General features: G+C 39.7%; 1 protein-coding gene across 4 annotated transcripts; it reads left to right on the forward strand.

The window, feature by feature from the left end:
* Positions 1–12: 12 nt before the first annotated feature.
* Positions 13–15,113, forward strand: LOC307134415 (uncharacterized protein). Of its 4 annotated transcripts, none has more exons than XM_079830136.1 (18): positions 13–260; positions 345–451; positions 2,637–2,743; positions 2,836–2,946; positions 3,054–3,098; positions 5,568–5,594; positions 7,986–8,057; positions 8,545–8,607; positions 8,742–8,768; positions 8,881–8,925; positions 11,120–11,155; positions 11,275–11,355; positions 12,336–12,432; positions 12,798–12,931; positions 13,953–14,099; positions 14,184–14,310; positions 14,546–14,648; positions 14,996–15,113. In XM_079830136.1, exons 2-18 carry the CDS (start codon positions 349–351, stop codon positions 15,063–15,065), a joined length of 1,395 nt encoding a protein of 464 aa, XP_079686262.1. In that variant the 5' UTR covers positions 13–260; positions 345–348; the 3' UTR covers positions 15,066–15,113. The 4 variants fall into 4 exon arrangements, with proteins under 4 accessions (XP_079686262.1, XP_079686263.1, XP_079686261.1 ...); XM_079830137.1 differs by having other exon boundaries at positions 13–239; XM_079830138.1 differs by having other exon boundaries at positions 256–260; positions 13,980–14,099.
* The last annotated feature ends 375 nt before the right edge of the window (positions 15,114–15,488 follow it).

Consider the following 15,488-nt stretch of genomic DNA (forward strand, 5'->3'; position numbering starts at 1 on the left):
CACATGCTTGCTCTGAACTATAGCTGGTCAGTTTGTTGGCGTGCGGTATTAAGTGTATAGTAGTGGTAGTACGGGGGTCTAATCTTGGCATGAGGGGCTGGAGAGGGTGGATCAGATGTCAGATCTCTGACTGTACCAGCAGTCGCGCCTGGAGATTCCCACAGACTCCGTGGGAAGCATTCTTACGACTTAATAACACCGCTACACTGACAGACGAGACCGAGACGGCAGAAAATAGGGTGCGAGAGGGAGAGCTGCTGGTATTTCAAACTGGATGGGAGAGGGATTGAGCAGTAAGAGGGCGGGCACCGACTCAGATCTGTGTATTTTTGACACTCATATAGGAACATGGCCATGAGCAGGATTGGGATACAGCTGCAGTTTCTGCTGTACTCGGTGGCAGCCTACCTTTCACCGTACAATCTGGATAATATCCTCCCAATTCCTACAGGTATGAGAGTGATTGAGAGGGCGAATGCGTGTGCGCGCTCGTAAGTGATTATGAGAACGTGTGATTTGGTTTAGTTTAGCGTGCGTATGTTTGGCTATCTATGTATATTTTTGGAAAATAGATGCAATTGTGTGTATATAGATAGCCTGTATATAAATACGTGTGTGTATAATATTTTAGAATATGAATATATAGGCTATTTATATTTGGGAAGAAAAAAAAACATTTTTGAAAAATTATATTTTATTCATATGTTATGATATGTCCTCTGTAGTGGACACCAGGACTCAGTTGTTGTTGTTTTAAATGACAAGAAATTGCATGTATAGACAAAAACAATGGGATTTATTTTTAATTCACCAATCAATTTTTAGGTTTCAGGATTTTTTTCATAACCAAACTTTGTTTTAAAGATGATTCTGAACTATGTTATGAAAGATATAACGAAATGCATTGATATACCATTTTATTTTATGCAATACGTGGGTAAAATGGCCATACTTGGATTTTCCCATTCAATACAATGTATCTACACTGGATCTAATTTGCATATTAATGTGTTCTTGGTGCAACATGTAATGCAAATAGAAGTGTAATAATGGTAATGATAATTGGCAGCATTTTCATAATAATATCTAATATTTCATAGGAATATTGATATATATTTTCTTTCCCTATTCACTTGTTGTGTCTCCAAAATGCTTGATAAACATGATTTAAGTCTTGGTTTTGTAACAGAAAGTCATATTTTGATTAGAAACCCCATAACATTTTCCTGAGACGTTGATTTATAACAAACAATTTGAAAATTAATCCGATTTAAATTATAATCACAAAATATTATCATATTTCCATAACAGTGCTAAACATTAACGTCCTGATAAAACCTCCAAACATTTGGTATCTCTGCAAAGCCCCGAATGTGCTCTTTACAGGACATCCAGACTGTGTGATGGTCCATCCCAGATGCCTCCGAGCCCAGAGAAGTCGACGGCGCTTCTGGACACTGTTAACATAGGGCTTCCTTTTGGCACAGTACAGTTTTAACTGGCATTTGTGGATGTAACTACGTATTGTGGTACTTGACAAAGGTTTGCCAAAGTAGTCCTGAGCCCATGTGGTGATATCGCTTATAGATGAATGACGATTCTTGATGCAGTGCCGCCTGAGGGATCGGAGATCACGGTTGTTCAGCTTAGGCTTGCGCCCTTGTCCTTTACGCACTGAAATTCCTCCAGATTCCTTGAATCTTTTAATTATGTTATGCACTGTTGAATGTGAAATATCCAAATCTCTTCCTATCTTTCTTTGAGGAACATTGCTTTTAAACATTTCAATAATTTTCTCACGTATTTGTTGGCAAACTGGCGATCCTCGGCCCATCTTTGCTCCTAAAGGGGTGGGCAATTCCAGTCCTCAAGGGCCACTGTCCTGCAGAGTTTAGCTCCAACCCTAATCAAACACACCTGAACCAGCTAATCAATGTCTTCAGGATTACTAGTAAGCTACAGGCAGGTGAGTTTTATCAGGGTTGGAGCTAAACTTTGCAGGACAGTGGCCCTCGAGGACTGGAATTGCCCATCCCTGGATTAGACCTTTCTTGGATGCTGCTTTTGTACCAAATCATAATTATAATCACCTGTTGACATCACCTGTTTCAAATCACATCATTATTTAACAATTTTACCTCATTACTAGCCCTAAATTGCTCCTGTCCCAACTTTTTTTGCAGGTCTGAATGACAGGAAAGGGTGCATATTTACAAATGACATGAAGTTGACCAGACAAAACATGAAATATTTTGTGTTCATATTGTCTGCAATGAAATACAAGTCAAAGTAAATTTAGAATTTTTTTTTTTTTTTTTTTTTCGTTTTCCATACTGTCCCAACTTTTTCTGATTTGGGGTTGTATTTCAACTTAAAGTTTTTGTAAGTGCAATTAAGTCTTGTTTAACTTTCATGTTTAAATATATGTTTTCATTCATCTATAAATGCACATATGTTTCCATTCTCTGTTAACTTGTTTGTCTGTGTGGTATGGTGATTTTTCATATCGATGGTGCATTAAAGAGCACTTCGGCCAAATCACAGCGCTAATTCACCCAAGGTATTATTGCCAATAATATTATTGATTATCCTTAATTCTCTATGTTGTCTTTTTGGTTGTGCGGTTTTTTCTTTAGCTCAGGACCCATATGATGTCTTGAAAAGATTTGACCCTTGTTGTCTGATGGCCCCGCCTCCCCCTCCTTTGTTCCCGCCCCCTCCTGGTGTCTGGAAAAGAGAGGCTGTGAGTGACACAATATTAGTATGCATAATTCTAGCCGCAAGAAATCACAGCATATCTGTTAATCTAACATTTATCTGTTATCTGTTATCAAGGCCTTGCCTAGCCCTGTGGTGAGGATAAGAGCGAGAGAGGAGGATGAGGAGCCGGTGAAGGAACATTGTGTGATGGGACCACCAGGACCTCCTGGACCCGTTGGACCACAGGTAAGGAACAGGAAGAGGTACTGAAGTCCTTCCCTAGACAACTAAACGAGAAGAAGAACAAAATGCAACTCCTCATTCATGAATTCAAAGGTTTTTCTTTATTTTAGGGTCGCAGTGGCATCCCAGGGATGGAGGGACCCAAAGGAGATAAGGTGAGATGGTTAAACATTAACTTAAAGGTGTAGTAAGCGATTTCTGAGAATCATTGTTGAACAATTTTGATACCCTAAAAAAAAAACCTCCTTTCATTGGCCCATGCCCAAAATGCATGAACATGCAATGCAAGAATTGACGTCTCTTTATCATAGCAGAAGCGAAGCAAAATAAAGCAAAGATGATGAACGAATGACAAGGAAGAACAAAAAATGAACATACTATACATGAGTATATACAAGTAAGAGTCAAACACTCAAAACTTGAGTGTTACTTATGTATGGAGCAGAAACAACGCAACCTCTGCATCGGTTTTCGGGCCTTCCTGCTTAGGTCTTTCCTGCTGTGGAAAGCTTTTCTAATATTACCATGGGTTAATATGAGCTCTTGCCTGATCACAACCCTTCTTTTTCCAGAAATATTCCTCTGAGCTTTTCTCTTTTGTAAAGTCTCTCAGCCATCTCTCTTTCAACACCCGACGCAATGCGACGCCAGGCGCACCGCAAGTGTTTTTTGGTAGTTTTAGGCCGACGCAGGTATCATTTTCACGTCCAGCGCCACGTTGTTTAAATAGCAAATGCACTCACGCCCATGGGCGTGCTGGTCTGAAAACGAGGTGTGTTCAGGCACATTGTTGGCGCGTTGCTATTTTGACGTAACTGAAAGCCATTGACCAACAAAAACCTGGTCTAAAGTCAATAGTGCAGAATTTTTTTGCATTCCTCTCTGGAGAAGCATTCAGTCTATCCGCTCGCAAATTCCACCTTGTAAATAGCTACTCCGCCATGGTGCAAGCGCAACTGGCTTTTAAAGGGAATGGGAGATGAGACTCTGATTGGTTTATTGCACGTTACGCCCAAAACACACCCATGACTATGGTTGGGAATCGTGAGAAATTTTCCGGTTCCGGTTCTGGTTCCGGTTCCGCCTAACGATTCCGGTTCCGATTCCGGTTCCACTAAAATTATTAAATAAATAGTGGTAAAGGAAAAGGCACAATATGCAACTCAAACAATCCTTTTTGTGTTTATTACTTGCTCTCAAATTAATTTACAGTTTGGCAATATCAAAAAAAGTCCTGTTTTGAACATATTACAGTATTACAGTAAGCCATTCTTGCAACAAAAAAAACAAAGGAATTTATGGATATTAAAATTAAATGTTCAAATGAACACCTCTGAAATTGTCTTATTACATTTTCTCTCTCTGTCTCTGAATAAAACCAAGTTATAAATTATATTTATTAGTTATATTTATTAATTAGTTGTAGCTCGCCCACACTGACAATTGATTGGTTGACTTACCGAAACAGGCCAATCAAGATGCTCTCTGTCTTACATGCGCTTCATTAGGTGCACACCAGCACACACACGCAAGGTCCTTCGCTCTCTCTCCCTCTCTGCCATGCGCGTGTACACAGTTTGTGTCTCGCATGCGCGCTCTTGCTCGCTCGCTCTAGATTGCGGGAGAATTTAACTAATTTGCGGGCATCAGGGAGCCGCTATCTATATGCGGGAGACTCCCGGAACTTCCGGTAGACTTGGGATGTCTACACGTAGATATCCATATCTATGTGTCTACATACTTGTGACTTTCTCTTCACCATGCGAAAATATCTGACGCAAAACCGTGAATGTGTAGTGCGAGGGCTTTCAGTGCTGAACTGCGTTGATTGGTTGCACTCCTGAAAGCGGCAGGCAACGTAATTAATATTCATGATGAGGTGAGCTGTCGCTCGCTATTAAAGGATACGCTACCAGCGTTTCGCACACACATTGCACCAGAACCGTTTTCGGAACCGAAACTTAGGAATTTCGCGCGGTTCTGGTATTTTTCAAAAATCAGTTTCGGTTCTGCATAAGAACCGGTTCTCGGTTCCCAACCCTACCCATGACTCATTAAGAGACTATGTTCAACCCTTTTGGACCATGCGCCTGGCATGCCGACTGGTTTTCTTTCGTTAAACTAGCAAAAGTGGTTTCGGACACGCCCTTAGTGCACCTGCGCCATAGGCTACGCTTCAGACCATGTGCTTAGATCGTTAAAATAGGGCCCTCTTTCTTCAAATCTCCCTCTTGCTCACTCTCTCTCCTCCCCCATCATGAGTAAACACGAACTTCCCGCTGCCCTTTATCTCGCTCTCTCATTGGCTGTAGGTCATCGCCGATGTAATTTTCAGTCAGAACACATTTCACACAGCAGGATTTTGAATCACAGACAGGTCCAGATATTCAGCTTGCCAAATATCTCACGGGCTTCGGCGATTCTCTCAGATCGCGTCTTTGATATTTCACACTGCGTGACTGTCACTCGTGTGAACGAGCACCGATTTGCCTCCGATTTTGGACATTTGTCAGCGATTTCGCAAAACCTGTCTGCGAGTGAAAATCGGGCCCCGTGAACTCAGAATTAATTGTGAAATCTATTATGAAACTAAAGTAATTGCTCTTCCTCTTTTTTCACTTTAGGGTGACATAGGACGCCCAGGGTCAAAGGTCAGATTCTCATCTTTGATCTTCTGAAGTACTGTATTTGTGTCAGATGCATGGATACCACCAGTAAATGAAAAAAAAAAGTCAGGGACATCTTCCAGTCTTCATAGAGCACAAATTGAGCAGAAGTCTTGGTTCACACTTCCTTTTTTTCCATATAAAATGTCTGTTTATGATGAGACAGGCTGCATTTTGCAGTCCTTTATGCTGTTTATGACATGCTCTCTTGGTGCATGTAATAGTTTTACAGGGTGCTGTTTCATTGGCTGCAGTCCACTGCAGTTCTGCCCTGTAATATCACTTAGTGCTGAACTCAGACATTAATCTCAGTCCTGCACTGCTGCTCTCAGACAAAACACACGGCTATTTAATTGCACTGAACTCTCAAGAACCTCAAGCAAAAAAAGAGGGGAAGGAGTTTGGAAAACAGGATGGTTTATGGGAGACGGCAAAAATAATTTTAATCTTAATAAGTGTTTTTATCTTGATCAAAACCGTAAAAGAAATTTACCTGAGAAGCACAATTGCATAAGGTATACAGTGTACAGAGTATAAAAGTATGTGAACCACTTGCAGAATCTGTGAAAATGTGAATAATTGTAACTAAATAAGAGAGATCATACAAAAGGCATGTTATTTTTTATTTAGGACTGTCCTGAATAAGATATTTTACGTAAAAAAAAAATGTTTATATATAGTCCACAAGACAAAAAATAGCTGAATTTATTAAAATAACCCGTTCAAAAGTGTATGAACTATTGATGCTCAGTGTGTCATTCCCTGGATGATCCACGGCTGTTTGTGTGTGTTGCGTGTTTTTTAATTTTTTTTTCAAACTTATTGAATTTGAAGATCAGGGTAAATTGTACTCAATTTGTCTTCTGAGAAACATGCTAGTATCTTCTGTTGTTTCTGAAGGGTAGTACTAAATGGGAAAAAAAAAATATTTTAACAAAATAAGAAACATTTGGACATCTTCATCCTGTTCAAAAGCTTTCACCCCCACCCCTTAATGCATTGTGTTTCCTTCTGGAGCATTAGTGAATGGGTTATAGTCTTGTGGACTATATGTAAACATTCTTTATGCAAAATATCTTATTCAGGACAGTATTAAATAAAAAATACCATGCATTTTGTACGATCTACTTATCTATCTTATCTATCTATTTAGTTAAAATGATTCACTTTTTCACAGATTCTGCAAGTGGTTCACATACTTTTTCTTGCCACTGTAACACTTTTTTTTCAGAGAAAACATCTTTAAGAAAATACATATTAATTAATTTTAATTTCATTTTTGTTAAATGTTTTTTTGGAAAATGTGTAAGAAAAAAAAAACGTTTCATGTTTTGAAAAAAAAGTGTATTCTGCTCACCAAGGCTGCATAAGCCTTGAGAGTAAAAACAGCAATATTGTGAAATATTAATATAATGTAAATTAACTGTTTTCTATATGAATGTATTTTAAAGTGTAATTTATTCCTGTGAGGGCAAATCTGAATTTTCAGCATCAATACTCCAGTCATCCAGAAATAATTATAATACTGATTTGGTGCTCAATAATAATTTCTTATTACTAATGTTGAAAACAGTTGTGCTACTTAATATATTTGTGGAAACTATGCAATTTTTTATGATTTTTTGATTAATAGGAAGTTTAAAAAAATAAAAAATAATTTATATGAAATGAAAGTTTCATATAACAGAAACACTGTCAGAAACACCTCTGATCAATTTAATGCATCATTGCTGAATAGAACTGTTCATTTCTTTTTTTTTTTTTTTTTTTAAATCTTACTGGCCCTAAAATAAATAGTTAATAATAATATATCTGACAATAAATGTGAACATTAGTGCATTTTATCATAATGTAATTGCTGCCGTTTTATAACTTATGTTACTTATGTCTGTGTGTTACACTGATTTCACCATGATTTGGCATTCTTAGCGATTTTGCGACCCCTTACCTGTGAAACATGTGGCCTCTCATCACCTATTACATTATTATCTTACACAATTTTACTTCTCATGTAAAATATTTTGTTTTAAGGATTCTTAGATATTTTTGTTGGAAAACAAGACCAGAAATAAAGTAATTTTTTACAGTACATTGGGGATAGAGATAGAGTCTAGCGTTAAAAGAAGAGAAAGAGAGTGTTTGAGTAAAGAACCTAGAGGGCATTCAAAAAGAAGCTGAAAGATTAGATAGGCTGATGTTTTAAAGAAATGAAGAGGACTGCCGAGAGGCAGGGATGCTGAGTAGGTGGTTTGTCTTTGATTAAGCTTCTCTGTACACTCAGCACTTCGGCCACACTGCCAAATCTGGCTGGGTTGTGGTTGCGGTGGGTGTATAAAAGCAAACTAGCACACTACTATTTCTTCCCTGTCTTTGTAGGGTCGTACTGGGCGTCCAGGTCTGCCAGGGAAACCAGGTGCTGCAGGGCTGCTGGGCCCAGAGGGACCTAAGGTGGGTGAGTTTTACCTCCGCACTCCAACTGACCAATGTCCAATCTAGCCATACACTGTGGTAACCTAATTAAAATGACAAAAGTCTCCCTTGAAGTGTCTAGTTTTCAACATTAGTGTAAATGACTGCATCAAAGTAACCACCAAGTCTGAGATATCTTTCCCTGCTAGCATTTTTAAAAAAGCGCCATAACTTTTGATATTTTTCACAAAACATTTAGAAAGGTCTTTATCGTTGGTCGCGAAAGCTGTCTGTCAGGGTGTGGGGTAGGGTTAGGGGTTCGTTTCTGTTTTAGCAATTGAGCTTTCGGCACGCCCATTACTCCAACCTGCAGCTATTCCTGTCTCTAAAATTCTGTCAATGGCAGGGAAAGAGTTAAGTGTGACTCTTGACTGATGTGTCTTCCATTAAGAGAAATAGACCCAAATGGTTCTAAAAATATCTCATTAGAGCCCCTTTGACTGTTTATATATGACCTCATTGGCAGGGAGAGAAAGGAGACCCAGGACTAATGGGAATGCCTGGAATGAGGGGACCAGCCGGACCTAAAGTGAGTCAAGTTCTCCAGGTGTAACTTGTGTACAGTGGAAGGAATGGCATCTTATTATTATTGTGCTTTTTTTGGTTATTACGGAAATACCTTTTCATCTCACCAATTAATCGCCTTCTTCTCTGTCCCATTAGGGCTTGTCAGGCTACAAGGGTGAGAAGGTACAGTATGTCTGTTAAACTCAAATTAAACGTTTCTTTACCTTTGTACAATATGGAACTGAACTCTAACTGAATGTACTTACTTCTCTAAACTTATCCTTGTGGTTTTTAGGGAGCACGGGGCGATTTTGGACCTGGAGGTCCAAAAGGAGATAAGGTTAGAGATTAAAAGGATGCAATCAAATCAGACCCAGTTTCTAGGGTTCCCTGTTAATGGAGTTTCCCCTAGAAATAAAATAGAAACACACAGGAAAATCTATAGAACAAACTCAAAACCACCTAGCAACCACCAACAACCAAAAAGCATAACACTAGCAACCACCTAGCAACTACCCAGAACATACTAGCAGCAAAACAGCAACATGCTAAAATATTTAAAACACAACTAGCGACTACACAGAAACCCATAGCAACAAAATAGCAATATGCGAGATGGTGGTCCAGTGGGTTAAACCATGGAACTGATAAGTCACTGGTTGCTGGTTCGATCCCAGGGGTCACCACCAGTGTGTCCTTGAGCAAGGCACTTTACTCCATGTTGCTCCAGGGGGATTGTCCCTGTAATAAGGACACTGTAAGTCGCTTTAGATAAAAGCGTCTGCCAAATGCATAAATGTAAATGTAAATGTAAATAGCAACACTCTGAAACAGTTAAGGTGCGTCCAAAATCGAATACTTCCCTATTTAGTATATGAAAAACAGTATGCCATCAGAGTAGTATGTACATAATACATAGTATTTGTGCGAAAATGACCTCCTACTTCCGGCGAGAATCTGAAGTGCACATTCAATGGACACTTTACTATCCCATGAGGCCACGGGAGAGGATAAATGAATGGAGGTGAAGGGACGCAACTGACGCAGGTAGGTCACATGATAATGAAAATATGGCGGATGTAGTACGTCCGGATTACAGTCATACTACACACATTCATACTGTATAGAACATAGTTTTTTAATTGTCGCAAATTAAGTTCAAATTCAAATGTAGTACCTACTCAGACAGTACGAAATTTCGGAGTTCGCAGATTTATAACACATTAGCAACCATCTAAGAACCACACCAGGATACCTTAGCAACATGTTAGCAACCAACTAGAACATCCTAGCAACCACATAGCAAAACTGCATACAGCATGCTTGCAACCACCTAGCAATCACTCAGAACATCTTAGAGAGCAAGCACAGCATGCATAATCATTTTGAACATCAACCTCTAAAACACAAGAACCACCCAGAATACATTATCAACATGTTAAAACACTTACAACATGCTAGCAACCACCCAGACCACCCTAGCAACCACATAGCAACACTTTAAAATGTGAACCACTCAGAACATCCTAGCAGCCAAAGATCCACAGTCTCTAGCGTGCCTCTTGATGCAGGGTAGTGAGGTTTACTGTCCCACTCAACCCTCTCTAAGCAAGATCGAACTGGCATCTCCGGCACAGGCTAGCATGCCTCTTGAGGCAGGGGAGTGAGGTTTACACGCACAGCTCTTACTAGCTTATCTCCGTTACCCTCACCCCCCTAAGCCTCACTCCCATCTGGGTCACAGCACCAAATGTAACCCGTCCAACTCAACCCGCTCCGAGCGGGATTTGAACCGGCGTCTCCAACATGGGAGGCGGGCATGCTAACAAGGATGCTAAAGACTGCAGTCTCTAGCACACCTCTTGAGGCAGGGGAGTGAGATTTACACCCACAGCTTTTACTATTGGGCTTCCGTTACCCTCACCCCCCTAAGCCTCACTCCCATCTGGGTCACAGCACCAAATGTAACCCGTCCAACTCAACCCGCTCCAAGCGGGATTTGAACGGGCGTCTCCAACATGGGAGGCGGGCATGCTAACAAGGACGCTAAAGACTGCAGTCTCTAGCACACCTCTTGAGGCAGGGGAGTGAGGTTTACACCCACAGCTCTTACTATTGCACTTCCGTTCACACACCCCTAAACCTCACTCCCATCTGGGTCACGGCACCAAATGTAACCCTTTACACTCGACCCGCGCTGAGCAAGATCAGACCAGCCCCTCAGGCACTAGCTAGCGTGCCTCTTGAGGCACGATATTGAGGTTTACATGCACAGCTCTTACTAGCTTACCTCTGTTACACTCACCCCCCTAAACTTCACTCCCATCTGGGTCACAGCACCAAATGTAACCCGTCCCACTCAACCCTCTCTGAGCAAGATTCGAATCGACATCTTCAGAATGGGAGGCAGGCACGCTAACAAGGATGCCAAAGACCACAGTCTCTAGCGCACCTCTTGAGGCCAGGGGAGTGAGGTTTACATGCACATCTCTTATTACACTTATTCACACGTGTATCTGGTCTGCTCTTTTTAGGGAGCAAATGGACTGCCTGGGATGCTGGGACAGAAGGTATGAAGTGACATTTTAACCATTAAAATAAATGCGATACATGTAATGCTAATATGTTTTGGATGTCACTGATCTGACTCGCTTCTCTCTGAACCACCCCCTCCTTGTCACTTCCCCAGGGTGAAATGGGACCCAAGGGTGAGCCTGGTGTATCAGGGAAGCGTGGCCCTACAGGACGGCCAGGCAAGAGAGGCAAACAGGTGAGGAAACACACAGCATTAGACACCGCATCAGATCTCTAGTTTGTTTTGATATTGAGACCTTGAGTCTCTTGAGTGATAATAAGGGAGTGGATTATTGGCGGAAGAAGCTTCAGACATATTTAAAACTCACATGTGTATGCGGTTAACCTGTCTACCTCAGCCAGCGGGTCAGTCTGTGACTGTGTGAGTGTGTGTGTGTGTGTCATTTCGTAAGTAACCTGAGAAGCTGAAAATCTCACCATGCTGGTAGCTGGATTTGGACCAGCAGGGCCTCTGATGTTGAGTCCAGCCCTGTTGATCATGTTTCTGAGCACTTGTATTACACTGTGGATAGGCACTTCCTGGGAATGTCTTTAGTAACTCCTGGGAAATCCCTGGACTGTTACCGTAGGCCTTAGAATCCTACTATCAATCAGCCCAACGCTGTGACACATGCACATTTAATGTTCCTTAGATCATTGCACCAGGCCTCAGACTTGAATGTCATTTCAACATGCATTGACTTCTTTGTATACTACCATTTAAAAGTTTGGGTTCAGTATGTTTAATAATGATCTATATCATTTTAATTCAGCAAGGATGCATTAAAGTCATCAAAAGTGACAGTAAATTCTTGTATATTGTTAGATTTAAAAATAAATGCTGCTGTTTTTCTATTCAAAGAATCCTACAAAATCATAAAACATTAAGCAGCTCAACTGTCAGCATTCATAATCATAAGAAATCAGCATATTAGAATATTTCTGAAGGATCATGTGATGCTGAAGACTGGAGTAATGATGCTGAAAATGTAGCTTTATCATCACAGGAATAAATTACATTTTAAAATATGTTAAAATAGAAAACAAACTGTGATATTTCACAATATTACTATTCTTACTTTATGTCTACTATATCAAATAAATGCCGCCTTGGTGAGCAGAGAGACTTCTCTCAAAAACATTTTTCAAAATCTTATCAACTTAATATTGACATAGGGGTCTGATGGAGAGAACGGTTTTCCGGGGCCAGTGGGTCCCATTGGTCCACCTGGACCCAGGGGCCACCCGGGACCTCCTGGGGTACCTGCATCAGGTGAGATAACACACATGCTCACATGCACACACACAGACATATATTTAGCTATCCAAACATTGTTTTTATATGAAGCTAATTATAATTACTACAGACCATTATCCAATTGTCCCTCTGCTTCTACTTTATGTATAAAAAACATTTTGCATTTATTTAAAGACTAAAAACGATTATTTAATTTATTCATGAATCACCTTTGAGGACGTCTGCAGATCCAAAGTGAGGTTTTGTGACATTTAGCTCACTTCTGGGGGAAGTTTTTCTACATTCTGGTCTTTTCAGCAGGTATTTTTATAAGTAAATCAGTGCATTACTGCTCTGTGTGATCTATTTGCTTTTGTTTGTTGGCTTCTCATGATGTACAGGGCTGTTTGTAGTTGGAGAAAAGGGTGAGATGGGATTGCCCGGCCCTCCTGGAGTCTGTGACTGCAGCTTCCCTTCTCTCAGTCCACCCAGTGCCCCATTACAACATCGTAACAAATATGACAAAGTTCCAGCAGTAAGCCACACAAACTCGCAAAAAAAATGTTTATGCTGAGGACTTTCCATTTACTTCTATTGTTTTTTTAATAATAAATGTAAATGTCACTTCTGTAATGTCAGGTGAAATATATTCAGTAAGAAACTTGACTTTATCCATTCGAAAGTGGGTACTACATACTAGAATGAAACATGACTAAAAGTTTGAAAAAAGGAACGTAATTTCATTGAATGAGCATGTTATAACTTTTCACAGACTGTGATGATGTGTTTTAATGGTCATCAACATCGTAAATCCTGTAAAGTTTTTTATATTACATTTTTTTTTTAAATGTATGTACATTTATAACACTATACTTATTGTTATATTACCTTTGCATTAAATTACAAGAAACTAGTTAACGCTGCTGTGAGGGTGTTTCTAATACAGCGTCAATGGGAGTGACGGTAAAATTTACATTTTTCTCTCTTCTATTTTTGTCCTCTTTTTGAAAGTCGTGAAAACACTATTGTGAAACTTTTGATATTTGAGCAAATGGGAACACAAATAATATATTTAATGTAGTATCTCATTCACCGCTATAGAAATGAACCTAACTATGACCACTTCCGCTTCTGAGTAAACCCGGAAATGTGAAATTATCTATTTGATTAAAAAAAGACAAACCATTTTTTCTTTGGAAAAAATGCACAGATGAATTGTTCACAATATGACCTGAAACATGTATCCAAAAGTAAATGCGGTTAATTTCAAGTTGACTAAGTAAAGTCTAGATTTACTCTAGCCCTGCTACACTTAGTCCTTACAGAAACCTTTTGGTATTTTTATTAAGACAGTATTTATCCCTTAAAAGCAGGCTTAATTGTGAGGAGCTCTAGATGATCTCGGGTTTTATTTATCATTGTGGGTACATTTGCTCCTACACACACTGTTGACATCCAACAAGCTAAATTTTACCATTAGATCAAATTTAATTTGCCTGTTTCTAATGGACTCACTTGGCCTGTTTGTTCACTCTTTATATCTGCTTCTTCATCAGTTTGTGTTTCCTGATCTTCCTGGTCAGATATTCGTTGTGAGCAGTGAGGAAGAGCTAAAAGGTCTCCACGAAGATAATGCACTCGCCTTCAGAAAGGATCAGAGGTCTCTTTACTTCAGAGATAAAAATGGATGGGAGCCCATTCAGGTACAGGACTGTTTTGAATACAAAGCCACGAAACACGCTGCCAGACTGGCATTTTGGGAATAGGAGCTTTCGTTTGTATTCCAGCTGATGCCACTCCAGGCAACAGAGAGGATGAAGGATGGGAATGGAGTCTGTGGCGATGGAGAGCTGCAGGAACTCAACGGGGAGGAATGCGACGATGGAAACAAGGTTGTTACTGATGACTGCGTAGGTAAGTCACGTACTCCCAGAAACCATCATATACTGTAGCTAATAATGAAAATGCCTAAACATAAAATGAATTAGCAGTAAATTGATCGTGTTTTGAAGGTATGTAGATAATTTACATTTTAGACAAAAAAGCAGCACTCACATTGAGTGTGTCTTATCAATTGTCCTCTGGAGTAAGTCTTCACTCACTCCACTTGTGTCTCTTTCCTGTTCTTTATCTCTGTCTCTGTGTGTAGGCTGTAAAAAGGCATATTGTGGCGATGGATATCGTAATGAGGGTGTGGAGGAGTGTGACGGGAAAGACTTCGGCTACCAGACCTGCAAATCATATTTGCCAGGGTATGCAAACAACACATGCATCATTTCACATGCATATTGGGTAGACTTTTTGTTGTCAACAGAGATTTTAGGCTGAAATTTCTTTTTTTAATGTCATTTTAATGCTTATTTAATTCATGTTTATTAAAAAAAAAAAATACATTTTAATCATCTTTTACCAGTTTACTTTAAATGGTCCTATATGCGACTATACAAGTACAAATGCGTTTCTATTAATTTTAGAAATGCAAAATAAAAATAGTTTAGATGGAGTTCAGCATGCCACCCCTCAGGACATGACAACTTCCTAAAAGTATTTCATGTCCACACCCAATATAATGAATGTCTCTATCTTTTTTTACACATAGCACCTTTGGGCAGCTCAGGTGCACCGACTCCTGTTTCATCAACTCAACCGGCTGTAAATACAGGACCTGAGGCCTACAAAAATTACACACACACACACACACACACACACACACACACACCTGCTGAGATCAACAGTATTTAGCAAAGGATCTGAGAGGATTTGGCTTTTTCTGTCTCCCTTCACACTCGTCTAGACACACACACACACACACACACACACACACACACACACACACACACTATAAAGTATAACTCAGCAGGTACTGCACTATTTGCAGCACCTGTTCTTTGATGCTAGTATGTTTTTAATGGCAGCTGAGCTTGGGGATGACTGTTTTAAGTATAGAGCTGTGTAATTAAATGATATTATGATTTAAGTGAATGTATAATATGTTTATAAGAAAATTATTTGTTTGTTTGGTATTGCAAATGCATGATTAAGTTTGTTTACGTTTCCACACATGTAAAATGTTCTTATTCTCAACAAACAAC

Source organism: Gobio gobio, assembly GCF_949357685.1.
Source record: "Gobio gobio genome assembly, chromosome: 11".
NCBI classification, from domain to species: Eukaryota; Metazoa; Chordata; class Actinopteri; order Cypriniformes; family Gobionidae; genus Gobio; species Gobio gobio.